Here is a 19,923-nt window from a genome sequence, read left to right as displayed (position 1 = left end):
GCAAATTTGGCAACACTATAATAATGGGTGACTTCAATTACCCAATATTGACTGGATAAATGTTACATCAGGGAGTTCCAGGGAGATAAAATTTCTAGATGTATTAAATGACTGCTTCTTGGAGCAACTGGTCCAGGAACCGACAAGAGGGAGAACCATTTTGGATCTGGTCCTTGGTGGCATGCAGGGCATAGTGCGAGAGATGGCGGTGTTGGGTCACCTGGGAAACAGTGATCATAACATGATCAAGTTTCAGCCACTATCTGGGATGAACCCACAAAGGAAATTACTGTAGCTGCATTTAATTTTCGAAAGGGCGATTTATAATAAAATGAGGAAAATGGTTAAAAAGAGACTAAAAGCATTGGCTGCAAAGGTTAGGACACACAGAGGTGTATTTTCATAGCACTTATACTTTGACCTGAGTAAATGGCTACTTAATGGTGACATTGCAAAACAAAAACATATCAGTGCTGTAGAGCACAATTTTCTCTTTCAGATGATACTGTTCACAAGCTGATTCAGGCAGACTCTCTTTTAATAATGGGCTTTGAACTTTGGTACATTTTACCATTTGCGCTGACAGTGCCAACTTTGAAGAGATCCTGCAGGGCGGTTATAGATGCTGGTTAGTTGCAAATCTGACAGTATTATGTCCAGCACAAGCATAATGCTTGTTCAACAATTCAAGTCCGTATCTTTGTTTGCATGGAAGTTGTTGCGGTCTGAATATTGGTCCAAATATGTTCTGATGAGTCACAACCAATTTTGATGCACACTTTGAGTCAACTTGTTTGACTGGATTTTGCATCCATAATGTTAAAATGTATTTCATCGGAATTAGCATCAAAAACTGTACAGGATTTGAATTTTTTAGCCATTCTTATAAATGTGTTTGGATTTTATTAGACCCCCAAAATGGCATTTTGGTAAGTGTCGCGCGCTCATGGACAACCTTTCAGAAAAGGGGGTCTAGATCTGCAACTATTGCAGTTAGAGACCTCAAATTTGGGGAAGCTTCGTTTAACACCTGACTCGCGCAACAGATAAAATTTGAACAAAATTGGAGACATGATGGTGGGAAGGTTTAGACCACTTAGCATGGAATGACCCGGTAGAGAAATTGAAGAAAATTGTGAAAGATCAGTGCCAAATGGACACAGGGCTGGAGGTGAGAAATGAGCCTTTAGAGTCTATGCCTGCATAATGCCCTCCAGATCCTGCCCCTGCAAAAACAGGAAGTTTGGAGCAGATGAGACCCAGTGGGCCTTGAGCATGCATGGATGCTCAAGGCCCTGTGCTGGCTATGATGTCTTTCATAGGCATGCTGCTGGCTGTCTTGTAGGCACTTCCCTAAGCAGATACTTAGTCTGTCAAGTGGTCGGGCAGGTCCTGTTTTTTGTGCATAAATTGGTTTTCTGAAAATTACCCTCCTTTTGTGTATGGATAAAAGTGTATATGTAGTATCGCAGTGTGTAAACTTATAGCTGGGGGGGGGGGGGGGGGGGGAAGAGAGAAATGTTCCTAGGAGTGGAGTCGGGATGGAATTGCAAAAATGCATAGATTATATTTTCAAAAGTATACATTCAGTGTAGGTGAGGGGAAAAAGCTTGAACAGAAAAGAAGTGCAAGTGTGCATGTTCATCTTAAGCAATTTTCAAAATGTACATAAGTGTATATTTTTTACTTTACACAAATTTTCAAAGTTCTTGGGTGAAATGTACCCATAGCCTAGGCAGATATGCACGCAGTTTGAAAGTTACCCCAGAAGCTCCTATAAATTTAAATGTGGGCTTTTATACTGAGATAACTGGTGTGGCTGCTGGTGTGTCCTTTTCAATTTACAACATAAGTACATAAGTAGTGCCATACTGGGAAAGACCAAAGGTCCATCTAGCCCAGCATCCTGTCACCGACAGTGGCCAATCCAGGTCAAGGGCACCTGGCACGCTCCCCAAACGTAAAAACATTCCAGACAAGTTATACCTAAAAATGCGGAATTTTTCCAAGTCCATTTAATAGCGGTCTATGGACTTGTCCTTTAGGAATCTATCTAACCCCTTTTTAAACTCCGTCAAGCTAACCGCCCGTACCACGTTCTCCGGCAACGAATTCCAGAGTCTAATTACACCGTTGGTGAAGAAAAATTTTCTCCGATTCGTTTTAAATTTACCACACTGTAGCTGTGTGCACAGGTTTTATGAGAACCAGGAAGGTTGGGGTTCAAATCCTTCTCCCACTGATGCTTCATATAACCTTGGGCATCAGGTGGTATGCTTAGCTTGATCCACTTTTCTCCATCCATATGGCAAAAACTGGGTGAAGTAGCCATCCTGCACACCAGCTGCAGTGCCCTTTAACTTAAAGAAGAGTATCTGCAGTAATGAAAACCCAATGTCTAATACTCACCTCTCAGCATAACACGAACAGATTCACCACCATTAACACACCAAAACTGAATCTTCCAATTTCGGACACCCTAAAAATTCTCGGAGTCACCATTGATCAACACCTAACACTGAGAGTCACGCGAAATACACAACCAAGAAGATGTTCCACTCAATGTGGAAATTAAAAAGTGTAAAACCTTTCTTCCCCAGGAATGTCTTCCGTAACCTGGTACAATCAATGGTACTCAGTCATTTAGACTACTGTAACGCACTCTATGCTGGCTGCAAAGAACAAATAATCAAGAAACTACAGACAGCCCAAGACACAGCAGCTAGACTCATATTCGGTAAAACAAAATATGAAAGTGCTAAACCCCTATGAGAAAAGCTACACTGGCTCCCTCTTAAAGAACGCATCACGTTCAAAATATGTACCCTAGTTCACAAAATCATTCACTGAGATGCCCCAGCCTACATGTCAGACCTGATAGACTTACCACCCAGGAATGCCAAAAAATCATCCCGCACATTCCTCAATCTTCATTTCCCCAACTGCAAAGGTCTAAAATACAAACTAATGCATGCGTCAACCTTCTCCTACTTGAGCACACAATTCTGGAACGCGCTACCGCGCAACTTAAAAACGATCCACGAACTAACTAACTTCCGCAAACTACTGAAGACACATCTCTTTAACAAGGCATACCACAAAGAGTAACAAATGTGAACCCCTCCACAGAAATGTCTCATAACATTTGCTTGTTATACTAATATCATGCTTTTTCACTATTATGTTACCCAAAATCCTCTGTAATACTAAATGTTTATTTCTTATACTTCTCCACCATTCATGATGTATAAGCCACATTCAGCCTGCAAAGAGGTGGGGAAATGTGAGATACAAATGCAATAAATAAAATAAAATAAACTAATGAGGCCCAGTCCCAGAAACTGCAAGTACAGGCTGACAAGTGGGAGAGCTATTTTAAGAAACAAGACTTCGTTTTCTTCTGACAGGACTCCAACTAGAGAGAAGCAGTGTATGCTTAGCGCTGCCATCTGTACAGTCGCCATAGGGAGGGGGAATGAGATTCTGGCGAATGTAGGGATGGCAAAAGGAAAAAAGCAGCCAGAGCTCACATTGGGGGGGGGGGGGGGGGGGGGGGGGGAGGGATAGGAGAGAAAATGATACTGAGGGGGGGGGGGGGGAGCATGGCAAAGAGAAAAAAATATGCTGGGTGGGGGCATTATGTCTCGAGTTGGTGCTCCTAAAGGGGAGGGGAAGGGAAGAGAGATGGTGTCTATGGATGGGAGGGGAAGGGAGATGGGAAAAGATTTAAACTAGATAGATTTGAGAAGGAGGAAGAAAATTGAAAGAAAGTTGAATGTGGAAGATAAATATAGGCAGGAAGTGAAGAAGGAGTAAAAATGTAATAGTGACTAGGTGGGAAGCCCTGGAAACAGAGGGAAGCAGAACGAGATGATTTAGAAAGATAAAAATCCCCAGACAATAAAGGTAAGGTAAATGATTTTATTTTTAGTTTAGTAGTTGAAATATGTTAGTTTTGTGCATTTACATCTGCTATCTATATATTGCATTTTAGAGGAGGAAAGGTGAGGGGCTTTAGGCATTTGTGCAATTTAAAAATTTTAATAGATGTTCAGTCCTAGTTCTAATAATATCATTTCCTTACTAACACTGTAAGCTGACCAGTACTTGTATTAGGAACCTGCAGTGATTTGTTTTCGTTCTCATAGAATCTAGCTTCTGTACACTATGCGTTTGATTAAAATGCTGCATCTTCATCCTACCCAACAGAGCCTGGAAATTTGTTTTGAATTGCCAAATAGTATCCAAGCTAGAATACATATAATAATTTAAATATTGACTATATTTTACCTCCCAAGTAAAATAGCCTTCGCACACATAAACTTCAGTTAATAAGAACTGAAACTAAAAGATCAGTGCTTTTTACAATAGTTGACTTTGTGCCCCATTTGGAGTGACAACGCAAAAAGTAGCACCCCTCCCCCTAGTCTACCTTACCAATCCCTGGTGCTCTAGTGGTATATTCAAGGCAGAAGTGATCACCAGCTCTACTCTTAAAATGGCTGCTGTGACCTCTTTTGGCAGTCTTGTGAGATTGCCATGTGAGGTCATGGCAGCCATTTTGAGAGCAGAGTCAGCATGGGCAGGAGTGACTGGGGGATCACTCCTACCCTGAGTACACTCCTAGACCACCAGGGATTGCATGATAGGCTGAAGGGGGACACCTACAGGTGGGCAGGGGCGAGAGGCAACTCCACTTCAGAGAGGAGGGAGACAAACAAGGCAAAGCACTAAGTTTCAGCTTCCACTGAAAACACATGACCAGAGAGGATTTTGGGCTAGTTTCAGCACTGAAACTGAAATTCAGTCAGCCTCTACTTCTAATACAGTAAACCCTCCTGTATCATGTTTATAATGTCATTTCTGAATGGAAGATGTAGAAGTTAATTTAGTGATTCAAACTTCCACATATTTGTTACACATAACAAAAAATATTTCCTTTGTAGACTTAAAGCTGCACCTGCAGAGCACAGATTACGGTAGCTTCTTGGCAAATGAAGCCTCTCCACTTGCGGTGTCTGTCATTGATGACAAGCTCAAAGAAAAGATGGTGGTTGAGTTTCGGCACATGAGAAACCAATCATACGAACCATTAGCAAGCTTTTTGGACTTCATTACGTAAGTAGGAACAATCACTTTCCTTTACAATATGCAGTTACTTATCGGTGTTGTGCAGCAAAGCATATGGCTTTCATGCTACCTTGCTGCAAGTTCATGTATTGCCAGTCATCACTTTTTTGAAAATCTGATGTGCTAAAAGATGTTCATATGCAAACCACTTGTATTAGTGACAGGCTTCAGGTAAATCGATGCAAGATCAATTTCTGTCATATTGTATTCATTAAAAAATTTTTTTTAATTAATTTTCAAAATGTAATGACAACATGAAAAGTTCATAGACCGTTATTAAATGGACTTGGGGAAAATCCACTATTTCTGGGATAAGCAGTATAAAATGTTTTGTTCCTTTTTGGGATCTTGCCGGGTATTTGTGACCTGGATTGACCACTGTTGGAAACAGGATGCTGGGCTCGATAGATCTTTGGTCTTTCCCAGTATAGCAATACTTATGTACTTATGAAATATGGAAGATGAATATTTGAAATTAGTTAATAAAGGAAAACACCACTTGGTTAAAAAAGAAAAACAGAAAAACAAAATATTATACACACCAAATTAAAGCTCCAAATGTCACAGGGTTAAGGATTAATACCAGTGCCACCAAGAAAATATTAATCAAGAAAAGAAGGAAAAAGGCTGACTTCCTATCATCTATACATTAATTTTTGGGCAAATAACTCAACAAGGTAGACCAATTAGTGTGGAGTAGAAGCTTCTAATGGTAACTTAGCAGATAGGGTAAAAAAAAACACGATTGAGAGGCCTAAAAAAAAAAAAAAAAACCTAACAAACCAAAAACCAACAAAAAACCCCGTATTTCACTTCCCTAAACTTTAGGACACATTTGCAAGGATATTTCAGTAGGAAAGTTGCCCCTATTGAGAGAACTTTTCAACCAATAGAAGAAATTGTCTCTTCTTTTTGTGTTGCTCAGGCAACATCCGGAAAAATCTGAATCTTTAATCCACAGAAGGAATCGTCTCTATGTTGAAAAAAACTTTCTTAATATAACATCTCTATTAAGATCTAATACTAAAGTCACAATCGTTGTTGGTGTCACTTGTTTCTGAATAGATGTCTCAAGAAAAGTAGTCAAGCCAGTAGCCTGTTCTAAGGAATCCATCAAGGCCTCTGACTGTACAGGCATTTTAGATTTAACAAGAATCAGATTTCTCAAGAATCAGAGGTTCAGACTCTTAAAACTAATGTGGAAAAGTTGGAAATAACTGTGGAATAAGCCTCTCAACAGAGGGCTGGACTAATGAAAAAGACTGCTTTGCATCACAGCCAAATTTTCTAAAGCTTCAATTTTACTAAGTGCAGGAATCTTCATTTTATTAAATTTCCCAAAGTTAAACATATCAGCAAAGGAGATGTATAGAAAGTATGGAAATATTGAAATTTCTTGAAGGATCTATTCCACAGAGATGCAGCAGAGGATCATCTCAGCCATAGGAGCCAACTTTTCAAAATGATTGGGGGTGCTGAATTTTTATTTATTTTTTACAGGTGGTGCAGTCCCCCCTTCCTTCCTTCGAGTTCCAGGGTCCTCCCTCCCTCCCTCCCTTCCTTCCTTCGAGTTCCAAGGTCCCCCCTCCCTCCCTCCCTTCCTTTGAGTTCCAGCATCCCCCCTCCCTCCCTTCCTTCGAGTTCCAGGGTCCCCCTCCTCCCTCCCTCCCCTCTCCCTCCCTCCCCTCTCGCTCTCTCTCCTTTTTTCCCCTCTCTCTCCTTTCCCTCCCCCTCCGAGATCCAGGGTCCCCCCTCCCTCCCTCCTGCTGAGTTCCAGGGGTCTCCCTCCCTCCCTCCCTCCTGCTGAGTTCCAGGGGTCTCCCTCCCTCCCTCCCGCTGAGTTCCAGGGGTCTTCCTCCCTCCCGCTGAGTTCCAGGGGTCTCCTTCCCTCCCCTCTCTCTCTCCTTTCCCTCCCCCTCCGAGTTCCAGGGTTCCCCTCCCTCCCCTCCCTCTCTCTTCTTCCCTCCTCCTTCAAGATCCAGGGTCTCCCTCCCTCCCTCCCTCCCTCTGAGTTCCAGGGGTCTCCCTCCCTTCGAGTTCCAGGCCCCCTCCCTCCGATTTTTAAAATCCATCTTGACTTACCTTGTCGGGGTTACGGCGGCCGGCAGCAGCGGTAAAAAGCGTGCAGGCTCGGCCCTTAGTTCGGTTTTCTCTTCTCTCTCTCTCAGCTCTGGTCGCGCCCTCATTTCCTGTTTCCTGCAACACCGATCCCTGAGGCACTCCACTACTCACCTTTCCCTCATCCGAGTGAATTCCATTAACCACCACCCTCTGGCGTCTGTCCGTCAACCAGTTCCTAATCCAGTTCACCATGTCGGGTCCTATCTTCAGCCTGTCAAGTTTATTTAAGAGCCTCCTGTGGGGAACTGTGTCAAAGCTTTGCTGAAGTATAGCACGTCCTTGATTCAGTTCTCCGGTCACCCAGTCAAAACGGAGAATTCAGTGAGATTCGTTTGGCACAATTTATTTTTGGTAAAACCATGTTCTCGGGTCTTGCAAGTTATTGGCTTCTATGAAATTCACAATCCTTTCCTTCAGCATCGCTTCCATTACTTTTCCAATAACTGAAGTGAGGCTTACCGGCCTGTAGTTCCCAGCTTCTTCCCTATCACCACTTTTGTGAAGAAGGACCACATCCGCTCTTTTCCAATCCCACGGAACCTCTCCCATCTCCAAGGATTTATTAAACAAATCTTTTAAGAGGACCTGCCAGGACCTGTCTGAGCTCCCTCAATATCCTGGGGTGGATCCCGTCCATTCCCATGGCTTTGTCCACCTTTAGGTTTTCAAGTTGTTCATATACACTCCCTTCTGTGAACGGTGATATCCACTTCATTCTCATATGTACTTTTGCCAGTCAGTCGTGGTCCTTCTCCAGGATTGTCTTCAGTGAAAGCAGAACAAAAGTATTCGTTTAACAAATGTGCTTTTTCTTCATCATTATCTACATAGCGGTTCGCAGCATCTTTCAGTTTCACAATTCCATTTTTACTCATCCTCCTTTCATTAATATACTTGAAGAAATTTTTGTCGTCTCTCTTTACATTTCTAGCCATTTGTTCTTCCGCTTGCGCTTTCACCAGACGTATCTCTGTATTCGCTTCTTTCAGTTTCATCCGATATTCTTCTCCGTGTTCCTGTTCTTTGAGTTTTTCTGTATTTCATGAACGCCAACTCTTGAGCCTTTATTTTCTCAGCCACTTGCTTGGAGAACCATATCAGTTTCCTTTTTCTCTTGCTTTTTTTCTCAGCCACTTGCTTGGAGAACCATATCAGTTTCCTTTTTCTCTTGCTTTTATTTACTCTCCTTATATAAAGGTTTGTGGCCATATTTATTACTTCTTTCAGCCTGGACCACTGCCCTTCCATTTCTCGTATGTCCTCCCAACCCATCAGCTCCTTCCTCAGGTATTCCCCCATTTTACTAAAGTCAGCATGCTTGAAATCCAGGGCTTTGAGTTTTGAGTGGCTGCCGTCCACTTCAGCTGTTATATCAAACCTGACTGTTTGATGGTCACTGCTTCCCAGGTGGGCACCAGATCCGGCGTCGCTCCCTCCCTCGTGGGTTCCGTCACCATTTGTCTGAGCAGAGCACTTTGAAAAGTATCCACGATCTCTCTACTTCTTTCCGATTCCGCGGATGGAACTTTCCAATCTACATCTGGCAGATTGAAATCACCCAGCAACAGCACCTCTCTTTTCTTTCCAACTTTTGGATATCTGTAATCAGATCTTTATCTAGTTCCGATTGTGTTGGAGGTCTGTATACAACACCCATGTGGACAGAGGTTCTATCATCTTTTTTTTAAGGTGATCCATATCGCTTCTTCCTTTCCCCAGGCCCCTGTCATTTCAGTCGCTGCAATATCACTTCGCACATACAGAGCTACTCTTCTACCTTTACGATAATCTCTATCCTTCCTAAATAGATTATAGCCTGGTACGTTTGCATACCATTCATGGGAATCATTGAGTCATGTATCCGTGATTGCAACAACGTCTGCCTCCAACATCACAGCTTGCAGGTCATGAACTTTATTGCTTAGACTGCGAGCATTTGTGGTCATCGCTTTACATTTACATTTCAGTGGAATTTTTATCTTCTATTTAGTTTCTTGTTTAATCTCACTTCCTGCTGTGTTGGTAAGAAGTGATTTGCTAAGATTGTTGTTTTCATTGCTTTCTTTTCTACTGTCACATCTTTAAGAGCTTTAGCTGGGGGTGAGCACTTGAAGTGACCTGTCTCCATATGCCACCCCCGCCTTCTAGTTTGAATGCCTAGAATATATTGTCTAAATTTTTCCCCATGGATTTTTTCCTGCCACAGTGAGATGCAGCCTATTGTTACAATATAGTCTTTTGTTTTTCCATGTATTGCCCCATCCTTCTATGTATCTAAATCCTTCTTGTTGACTATAAGTCACAGTGAGTCAGCCAAGTGCTGTATAAAAAAATAAAGTTCCTTAGGTGTGACCAGAAATGATAGTCTGATCAAATAATTTCTGTTGAGAAGTTCCGAGAGAAGAGAACATTTCTCTGGTAAGTGAACGCTATTTTGCTTTGTGCTTTGGGAACTTAAAGATTGGGGTTTAAAGGAGGAATTGTAGGTTAGTGTTAGGCAAAATAAAAATATAAAAAGCAAATTTTATCAACAAATCTCCATAGTCTTTTCCACTTAGTTTTTTGTATATTTAAATCATTTTTATTAAACATATGAAAAACATTTATCATATATTCATTAACAACATCTCAGCGTGTATTATAAACAACTCCTTGTAACAATCAACCATGTGTAACCTACAAGTTAGCCAAGCGTCTATTTTCATCTTTTCTCCCACCTTCATCCCACTCCCTCCCCCCTTCCCTTCCCCTATTCTCCCTCCCTGCTCTCCCCCCTCTTTTTGTTTAAAAGTTCAAAAGATGGCGGCATCAACATCGCTCCACGAGTAACTCCGTGTGAATGCTAGGTTTAAAACCCTCTCTTCGAGTAATTTTCTTCTTGAAGCATTTTCTTTAAAAAAAAAAAAAAAAAAAGTATTAACGCTAATAATGCCACACATGAAGAGAAAGGGCTTGGTTAGAGCCGTGACCCAACCAAACCAGCAAACCATGGAGAATTACCTCGTGCAATCCACATTATCAGCGATAGGAGTTCCTGCTGAGATATCGGACCAGGGAGAGTCCATACTCCTGGGACAGGACATTTCATTGTTTCCTCCGTCGCGTTGCCCTCCGCCGCAGCCGGCAGAACCCGATAGCGGGGGAGGAACCAGAGATCGTGAGGGCGAGTATAGGACCGCACAAGTGGGGCCTGCAGTCGCGGTTTCTACTGAGGCCCTCTGTCCAACAGGGACTCTCAGTTCAGCTCTAAAGAATCTAGGGAAAGGTTCTTCTGTGGCGGTCACGCTTGAGGCGATTTGGGAGACATTGCAGACTGTGATGGCAGCGACTGGTAAAATTGAAGGTCTTGTGAGTAATGTTCAAGAATTAACTGTATCTTTTGCATCGATGAAAACTGAGATAACTGAAAAGATCAATTACTTAAATGCAGAAAATGTTAAGCTGAAGGAAACTTCATTAAAATTGATAAAGGATACTTCTATGATACATAATAAACTGGAATAATTTGAAAATTATAACAGGAGACTGAACTTTTGTTTATTCAACTTTCCTTGTACTCCAGTCTATACTCTTGGAGATATTTGATAGAACATTTAAAATTTTCTTCAGAGAATATACCACAGCTGAATAAAATTTATTATTTACCTACAAAAAAGAATAATGAAATACTTTTAAGTCTCCTTGTGGTTGTATCAGCTTTATTAGAATCTTCATTATCATCTACAACAGAGAGACAAACACTATTGGTTTTGTTTATAGTTAAGCAAGATTTGGATTTGGTGAGGAAACTGGCCTTAAGTCACTTACAAACTCCATTTTATGGAGGAAAAATCTGGGTTTTCCCAGACGTAACAAAACAAACTCAAGCCAGAAGGAAAGATTTTCTCTCATTAAGAACTGCCACAATAGCGTTGGGAGCAACTTTCAATTTAAATTATCCATGCAAATGTAATATAAAATATTTGGGTGTAAAATATGTTTTCTTTCTCCCTGAGCATTTAAAACAATTTATAGAACAGAAAAAAGTATTATAATACTAGTTTGTGTCTCGCAGTCTGAACAGACCCTGAATGGGTAATAAGCAAAATTAAATGTGGATAAATTGCTATGCTTTTTCTTTAGGTAATATGTAAGAATCTTATCTCCTAAGTTAACGGCTCTTAGCTCCTCATTTTGGTGGTCTAATATAAGTCATATCTCAATGGACCCTAGCTTCCAGGTGGAATCAGGCTGCGGGGAATCTAGAGGATGCAATCCAACTGTCTACCTGTTTTCGCAATTCACTCCACTGGTGGACAATTCGGTCCAATCTGACTTTGGGACGCCCTTTCCAAATTCCTCAGCCGTAAAAAGTGCTGACGACGGATGCATCTCTCCTGGGGTAGGGAGCCCATGTCGAAGGGCTTCACACTCAAGGACTGTGGTCCCTCCAGGAATCAGGTCTGCAGATCAACCTCCTGGAGTTGAGAGCGGTCTGGAACGCGGTAAAGGCTTTCAGGGATCGGCTGTCCTTTCAAGTTATCCGAATTCGGACAGACAATCAGGTTGCCTTGTACTACATCAACAAGCAGGGGGGCACCGGATCTCGCCTCCTGTGTCAGGAAGCCGTTGGGTTGTGGCACTGGGCTCGCCGGCATGGCATGCTTCTCCAAGCCACGTACCTGGCAGGCGTAAACAACAGCCTGGCTGATAGGTTGAGCAGAATTATGCAACCGCACGAATGGTCGCTCAACTCGAGTGTGGTACGCAAGATCTTCCGGGAGTGGGGCACCCCCTCGGTGGACCTTTTCGCTACTCAAACCAATCACAAGCTGCCTCAGTTCTGTTCCAGGCTTCAGGCCCACGGCAGTCTAGCGTCGGACGCCTTCCTCCTGCATTGGGGGAACGGCCTTCTGTACGCGTACCCTCCCATACCTATGGTGGGGAAGACTTTGCTGAAACTCAAGCAAGACCGTGGTACTGTAGGTAAATCACAAATGATACGTATAGAAACACAACTCCCAACAATCTCATCTGCGCCCAAGGTTCCCAATACAGAATTATTTGCAAGCAAATAACCTGTTTTCTGTCTAGGGATGGAGGGAACCTGGATTGGCACCAAGCCAATACTTCCGATAGAGAGAAACGAAACTGAAGAAGCCAGCTGAAATATATTAGATTTTATTATAGATAGATAAGATATACAAATAGAAACTCTGTAGCAAAGCTTGGCTAAATACAAAAATAATTGGCTGGTAAAAGAATTACAAAATATATTGTCACTAACTAGATACTCTGATTCTTACTGGCATACAAGGTAATCTGATTGGTAACACTGAACTAAGGTTCTGAGGTAGCAATTGTTAGCAGCTTATCTCCTGACCATGGGTATGATTCTAACCAGTCTTTGCTCAGGTAAACCCACTCACTAATCCCAGACTAATAGGAAATAAATCACCGTGTCTCTCACCAGGCTGTCTCTTGGGCAGTCTCTTGGATGTTGGCACGGTTACTTCTCAGACTCAAGCTGACTTTTCCAGCGAGTCTCAGTCTCAGAGATAGGACAAGGGTCTCTGCAGCAAGCAGGGGCACAGTCACTCCGTGCTGGTACAGCTGAGCCAAACAATACTTTCTCCAGATACACAGTTCATAAGGTTGTGGATTGCATCAGGTCTCACTCGTCCTCTTGCCAGCTCCAACTTCTTCCAGCGATTCCGACCAACTAACTTTTTCTTGTTCCCGCTTTCCTTAGTCCCTTATTCTCAGGTGACCAGACGGGACCAATCATGATCTTGTCCAGCTCATTCCATGAGCAAGAAATGACCATTGTTCATAACCTTGAAACTGTTACTTCTTGGTATGCATTTCGGTTTCTCACCTGGCTTGCTGGAGCCATGTCTCACTCCCTTTCAGCTTCTCAGGGAGATAAAGGGGGGGGGGGGGGGGGGTTGCCCACAGCATGTCCTTGGATGTTACATGACTGCCAGTGATTTTCCACAAGCAGAAAGCTGAATATGCTGGCTCAACGATGTGAAGGGTCAGAGGTTGCAGACTCCATCTTGATGGAATAGGATTGCACAGGCTGAGACTAGCAAGGTGAGATTCACAGGGAAATATCCCTACAGTACCATGATTCTGATTGCGCCTTTTTGGCCCCGTCAGATCTGGTTCCCTCTTCTTCTGGAGTTGTCTTCTGAAGAACCGTGGAGATTGGAGTGTTTTTCAACCCTCATCACTCAGAACGAGGGGGCGCTTCTGCATCCCAACCACTGGTCTCTGGCCCTCACGGCCTGGATTTTGCTTCCTTGGGTCTTTCTGAGGGTGTCTCCTGAGTCTTGCTTCCAGAAAAGATTCTGTGTGTTTCCATCCCTTAGCACCCCCAAGGAGGGAAAACACAGATAAGGAAGAGAACTTAGACTCCATTAGGCGCAGCCAGTAAATTACCTTTATTATCACAGAGCCAAAAAAATACTAACAATAGTTCTCTCCCTGAAGCAGGTTGTCAATCAGCAAATGCGCATCCTGAAAGACAAGGACTGCTCTGCTAACACCTCCCGGACATCACGTATATATATACTGTTGCAAATTCCATTTCTCATAAATCATGTGATTTCCCATAAACTAGCACCATTAGGTTGCCTTATACCATATATGGATTGTTCCTGTATTCTATCAGTCTCTCCTGATGGGAGTTCACGTGCAAAATCGGTAGCCATTGGCTAGCCGGTTATCTGTTCTGCGTGCAAAGTCAGAACAATACCCTTGTGTCCTCTCTCTGTCTCTCTCCACAAATGCAACAATCTGGACATGTTAGGCTCACACTGTGTCCTCAGCCTGTCAGCAACTGCCAAGGTTACCTTATATGAAAGGCATGATCTCAGCTCCCAGCTCCTGAGAAAAGCACTGTATGTTGCAAAGATAACTTGTTAGGCCATCTTGTGAGAACCAAACTGACAGGCCCCAGTAGTAGGCCTGGCCCTTAGCAAAGGTGTAATATAGGAAGGAATATACAATTCCACTAAAAAGAGTTACTTTTTCAAGTGGAGGAGGTTTGCCGTCTGGTGTGACAGCAAGGCCCTAGATCCTCGCTCGTGTCCTACACAGACCCTGCTTGAATACCTTCTGCACTTGTCTGAGTCTGGTCTCAAGACCAGCTCTTTAAGGGTTCACCTTAGTGCAATTAGTGCATACCATTACCGTGTGGAAGGTAAGCTGATCTCAGGACAGCCTTTAGTTGTTCGCTTCATGAGAGGTTTGCTTTTGTCAAAGCCCTCCATCAAACCTCCTACAGTGTCATGGGATCTCAATGTTGTTCTCGCCCAGCTGATGAAACCTCCTTTTGAGCCACTGGATTCCTGCCATCTGAAGTACTTGACCTGGGAGGTCATTTTCTTGGTGGCAGTCACTTCAGCTCGCAGAGTCAGTGAGCTTCAAGTCTTGGTAGCTCACGCTCCTTATACCAAATTTCATTCTAACAGGGTAGTCCTCTGCACTCACCCTAAGTTCTTGCCGAAGGTGGTGTTGGAGTTCCATCTGAACCAGTCAATCGTCTTGCCAACATTCTTTCCCTGTCCTCATACCCGTCTTGCTGAACGTCAGCTGCACACGTTGGACTGCAAGCGAGCATTGGCCTTCTACCTGGAGCGGACAAAGCCCCACAGATAGTCTGCCCAATTGTTTATTTCTTTTGATCCCAACAGAAGGGGAGTGGCTGTCGGGAAACGCACCATATTCAGTTGGCTAGCAGATTGCATTTCCTTCACTTATGCCCAGGCTGGGCTGACTCTTGAGGGTCATGTCATGGCTCATAGTGTTAGAGCCATGGCAGCGTCAGTGGCCCACTTGAAGTCAGCCACTATTGAAGAGATTTGCAAGGCTGCGACGTGGTCATCTGTTCACACGTTCACATCTCATTACTGCCTCCAGCAGGATACCTGATGCGACAGTTGGTTTGGGCAGTTGGTACTGCAGAATCTGTTTGGGGTTTAGAATCCAACCCCGCCCCCCTAGGTCCATTTTTATTCTGTTCCAGGCAGCACTCTCAGTTAGTTTAAGTTGTAGGTCAATCTCAGTTATGTCCTCGCCGTTGCGAAGCCCAAGTGACCATGTTTGTTGTTTTGAGTGAGCCTGGGGGCTAGGGATACCCCACATATGAGAACAAGCAGCCTGCTTATCCTCGGAGAAAGCGAAAGCTACATACCTGTAGAAGGTATTCTCCGAGGACAGCAGGCTGATTGTTCTCACCAACCCGCTCACCTCCCCTTTGGAGTTGTCTCTTCCTTTTCTTGCTATTTACTGGACTGAAGAGCACGCTCTCGTGCGGGCGGGAAGACGGTCACGCATGCGCGTCGTGCATGCGCACGCGAGGGCTAGCAAACGTTTGTTGCTAGGAAGATCTCCGATCTGGGGCTGCCGATGGACGTCACCCACATGTGAGAACAATCAGCCTGTTGTCCTCAGAGAATACCTTCTACAGGTATGTAGCTTTCGCTTTAAGGCAAGTTTGGAGGGCCATGGGCGAGGATGGCGGTGGGAAGGGACAGTTAGATATACTGGATAACGGGAGGGGGAGAGAGATGCAAAACCTGCAAAGGCGGAGAGCAAGGGGTAGGGTTACCATATGGCTCCAGAAAAAGGAGGACGGATTGAGCCAGCTGGGTTTTACTTCCATTGCTTGAAAGCAATGGAAGTAAAACCCAGCTGGCTCAATCCGTCCTCCTTTTTCTGGAGCCATATGGTAACCCTAGCAAGGGAGTCTGTGTAAATCAAGTTAAAATGTTAATATTCATGAATAAATATAACACATTAATTGCATTAATAATGCGTTAAATGAGCAGACCTAATTTAAACATCTGTATCCTATCTTCCAAACCTTCATTTCTTCCAGGGTATACATATTCAAGTTTTCAAATCTCTACTGGCACAGACCCCATACCATTTTGGCTGTGTAGTCAGTAAAAATGTTCCAACTCTGACTCTAGCTTCAAAATTTAAAAAAAAATGGTAAACTGATCATTTTATACTTAAACATATCTTTGTCCTAGATGTAAAATGATATCTATCAGTTCTTTAGATCCAGAACAAAAAAATTTAAAGCCTAATATCAATAGGAGTTGGACAGTAGAAAAATAGAGGAGTCTGAGTCAAAGGTTTGGTGTACTAATCCCACAGCCCTGCGTTCCTCTGAACTGCTTCAAATCTTTTTGTATAATTAGCAAGATACAGCCTCCAAAACTGGACACTACTCCAAGTGGGAAAGGTAATATAGAAAGCCATCTAAACTCAGTAAAACATGGAAACCATGAGCACAAATGCTCATAGTCTAAGTAAAAAGGTGTCACGTCTGTGGCCGTGACCACCCTCAGCCTTACCTTCTTTCTGGGGGTCAGCAGCTCTGCTGGCTTCTGTCTGTGTTAGTGTTGGCTGTGGCTTTGTGTGCTGATTGCTCCACTAGACCTCACCTGTGTGGGCTCTGCCTCTCTAGGGAGCCAGCAGCTAAGATGGCTGTCACCTGTTCTGTGCCAGCTTCCAAGATGGCTCCTGCTTGTCTTTCCTGTGGGCTCACTTCCTATGTGTGTCAAGCCTCTCTTTGGGGTCAGTGTAGTTCCTGCTTCTGTCCTGTTGGTGGTGACTCATCAGTGAGAGCCTTCATAAGGAAGTGCTGTGCTTGCATTCAGGGCCTTTGCATGGTGTCATGCCTAAAGGTCAGCAGGCTAGTGAGAGTTCTGTTGCGCTGCTACTAAACCTGTCTCTGGGTTCCTACCTATCTGCTTTCTGTACCTGTGGACTGCTAGTCCTTCCAGGTGGGCTCTGCCTCTCTGTTTGAGTGTCTGGGGACTGCTAGTCTTTCTAGTGCTTTCCTCAGTGTTTGTAGCCTCCGTCTTTGTTTGTTCTGAGCCTGGGTTTGGAGATACTCAGCTACAGCCTGGAGTTATTTCTCTGGCTGTGTGTGGAGCTGCTGTAGCTTCAGCCCAAGATCCTTGGCCTGTTTTTCCTGGTTTGCTCTCTTTACCCTGAGCCCTGCTTTGCCCAGCTTTTATGTTGACCCTGAGCCCTGCTTTGCCCAGCTTCTGTGTTTACCCTGAGCCCTGCTTTGCCCAGCTTGTGTGTCAACCCTTAAGCCTGTTTCTGCTTAGCTAGTGGAGGAGTGGCCTAGTGGTTAGGGTGGTGGACTTTGGTCCTGGGGAACTGAGGAACAGAGTTTGATTCCCACCTCAGGCACAGGCAGCTCCTTGTGACTCTGGGCAAGTCACTTAACCCTCCATTGCCCCATGTAAGCCGCATTGAGCCTGCCATGAGTGGGAAAGCGCGGGGTACAAATATAACAAAAAAAAAAATCTGGTTTCCCGCTCTGCCTAGCTAGCATATATCCTGAAGCCTGTTTCTGCTTAGCTAGTGTTATCCGGTTTCCCGCTCTGCCTAGCTAGCGTATATCCTGAGTGTCTATCCTGAATCCTGTTTCTGCTTAGCTAGTGTTTACCCGGTTTCCCGCTCTGCCTAGCTAACGTATATCCTGAGTGTATATCCTGATCCCTGCTTGTATATCCTGAGTGTATATCTTGAATCCTGTTTCTGCCTAGCTAGTGTTATCCGGTTTCCCGCTCTGCCTAGCTAATGTATATCCTGGGTGTATATCGTGAACCCTGCTTGTATATCCTGAGTGTGTATCCTGAATCCTGTTTCTGTCTAGCTAGTGTGTATTTCCTGGGTGATTATCCTGTATCCTGCCTCTACCTAGCTAGTGGGTTTACCCTGTGGGTATTCCCTGAACCCCCTTCTGCCTAGCTTGCATGTTGCCCTAGTCCTTGCTCCTGCTAAGCTCTTGTACATCTTGTCTTCATAGTCTGTCTTGTGTTTCTGGCTTAGCGGCTGCGTGCAGCGCTCAGTCTAGTATTTAGTATTGCTTCCTTGTGTTTCCTAGACCCAGGGTGGGTCCTCTGGATCTCCAGTTCCGGCCTTGTCTGCAAGCCCTGTCGGCCACCCGCACGCTGGAGCTCAACTCTAGCGGAACGGTGGCTAAGTGCAGGTGAAGCGGTTCCTGTTCTGCTGGTTCCAGTTGCCTACTTCCAATCCCGAGTTCCAGTCCTGTCCTTCTGTATGTCCAGTTCCAGGGTGGTCTTGCCTGCTGCTGCCGCTCCTCGGCAGGGGTCCAAGGGCTCACGATTCCCGGTTCTGCCTCGAGGACCTGACAGAATGCAAAGGCCCTTGAGAACGCGACAAAAGGTTCAAGATTCACAACTCCTAATGTTTGAGGAAGATTTTATTTATTTTTTTGTTACATTTGTACCCCGCGCTTTCCCACTCATGGCAGGCTCAATGCGGCTTACATGGGGCAATGGAGGGTTAAGTTACTTGTCCAGAGTCACAAGGAGCTGCCTGTGCCTGAAGTGGGAATCAAACTCAGTTCCTCAGTTCCATATTGTTGCTATTACAGAAACATGGTTCAATGATTCCCATGAATGGGATGTGACCATACCGGGCAATAATCTTTTTAGGAAGGATAAGGAGGGCCGAAGAGGTGGAGGAGTGGCAGTGTATATGAAAAATTACATCAGAGCAGCTGAAATGTAGGGATCCAGGGGAAAGGAAGAAGCTATATGAATTGTCCTGGAAAGACAAGATGGAACCTGTATCCACACGGGTATTATCTACAGACCTCCAGCACAAATAGAGAAGCTGGAATTGATATCCGTAAGCTTGGAATGAAAGGGGAGACACTGTTTATGTTAGGAGATTTCAACTTGCCGGATGTGGATTGGAACATCCCGTCGGCAGAATTGGAAAGAAGCAGAGAGATCACGGATGTCTGTCAAAGTGCTTTGCTCAGACAAATAGTGATGGAACCCACGAGGGAAAAGTCGATTCTGGATCTAGTGCTTACAAATAGAGGAAGCATTTCCAACGTCCTGGTGGGTGCCCACCTAGGCAATAGTAATCATCACATAATATGGTTTGATAAGAGCAAATGTGGAGTGTAGACGCACAGCTTGTACTGGTTTTCAGACTTGCTGATTTTGGTAAAATGGGGGAATACCTGAAGAAGGAGCTGATGGCATGGGTAGGCATAGAAGTGGAAGTGCAGTGGTCCAAGCTGAAAGGTTCTATAAATATGGCAACAGATACTTTATACAAGGAAAGTAAACAAAATCAAGAGAAAAGGGAACCCTATATGGTTCGCCAAACAAGTGGCTGAAAAAATAAGGGCAAAAGAGGCTTTGTTTAAGAAATATGGAAGAAGGTAACAGGATCACAGAAAAGATTACTGGATTAAACTCTTAGACACAGCTGGGAAATACAGCTGGCAAAAGCACAGGCAGAAGAAAAAGTGGCTAAAGATATAAAGAGCGGTGATAAGACCACCTTCAGATATATTGGGGAAAGGAGGAAAGCTAAACTACTCCGGTGTTCACAGAAGAAAATCATGGAGAAGGACTGCGGTCGGCTGCTGAGTGGATATTGCATTGTTTACGGAATAAAGCCTTTATAAACAGCTTGAAAACCTGAAAGTGGACAAAGCTGTGGGGCCGGATAGGATTCATCCCAGGATACTGAGGGAGCTCAGAGAAGTCCTAGCGGGACCTATTAAACATTTATTTGATAGATCTTTAGAGACTGAAGAGGATCTGCAGGATTGGAGACAAGCTGATGTGGTTCCCCTTCTCAAAAGCGGGGCCAGGGAAGAAGTGGGAAACT

At 44.1% G+C, this 19,923-nt stretch overlaps 1 protein-coding gene across 4 annotated transcripts in view; it reads left to right on the top strand.

Annotated features, from left to right (window-relative positions):
* Nucleotides 1-19,923, top strand: part of ATP6V0D1 (ATPase H+ transporting V0 subunit d1) — a 590,366-nt gene that overhangs the window by 91,438 nt on the left and 479,005 nt on the right. For all 4 annotated transcript variants that reach the window (XR_003942203.1, XM_030203697.1, XM_030203696.1 and 1 more), the window contains one exon: nt 4,947-5,118. Coding sequence is in view for 3 of the 4 variants with exons in the window: in XM_030203697.1 (XP_030059557.1) it covers nt 4,947-5,118 (172 nt within the window). In the remaining variant the exon portion in view is untranslated. The remainder of the gene's footprint in view (nt 1-4,946; nt 5,119-19,923) is intronic.

This window comes from Microcaecilia unicolor, chromosome 5 (assembly GCF_901765095.1).
Source record: "Microcaecilia unicolor chromosome 5, aMicUni1.1, whole genome shotgun sequence".
NCBI lineage: Eukaryota > Metazoa > Chordata > Amphibia > Gymnophiona > Siphonopidae > Microcaecilia > Microcaecilia unicolor.
Note: the sequence above shows the minus strand (reverse complement) of the source record. Positions and strands in the feature narration are given on the sequence as shown.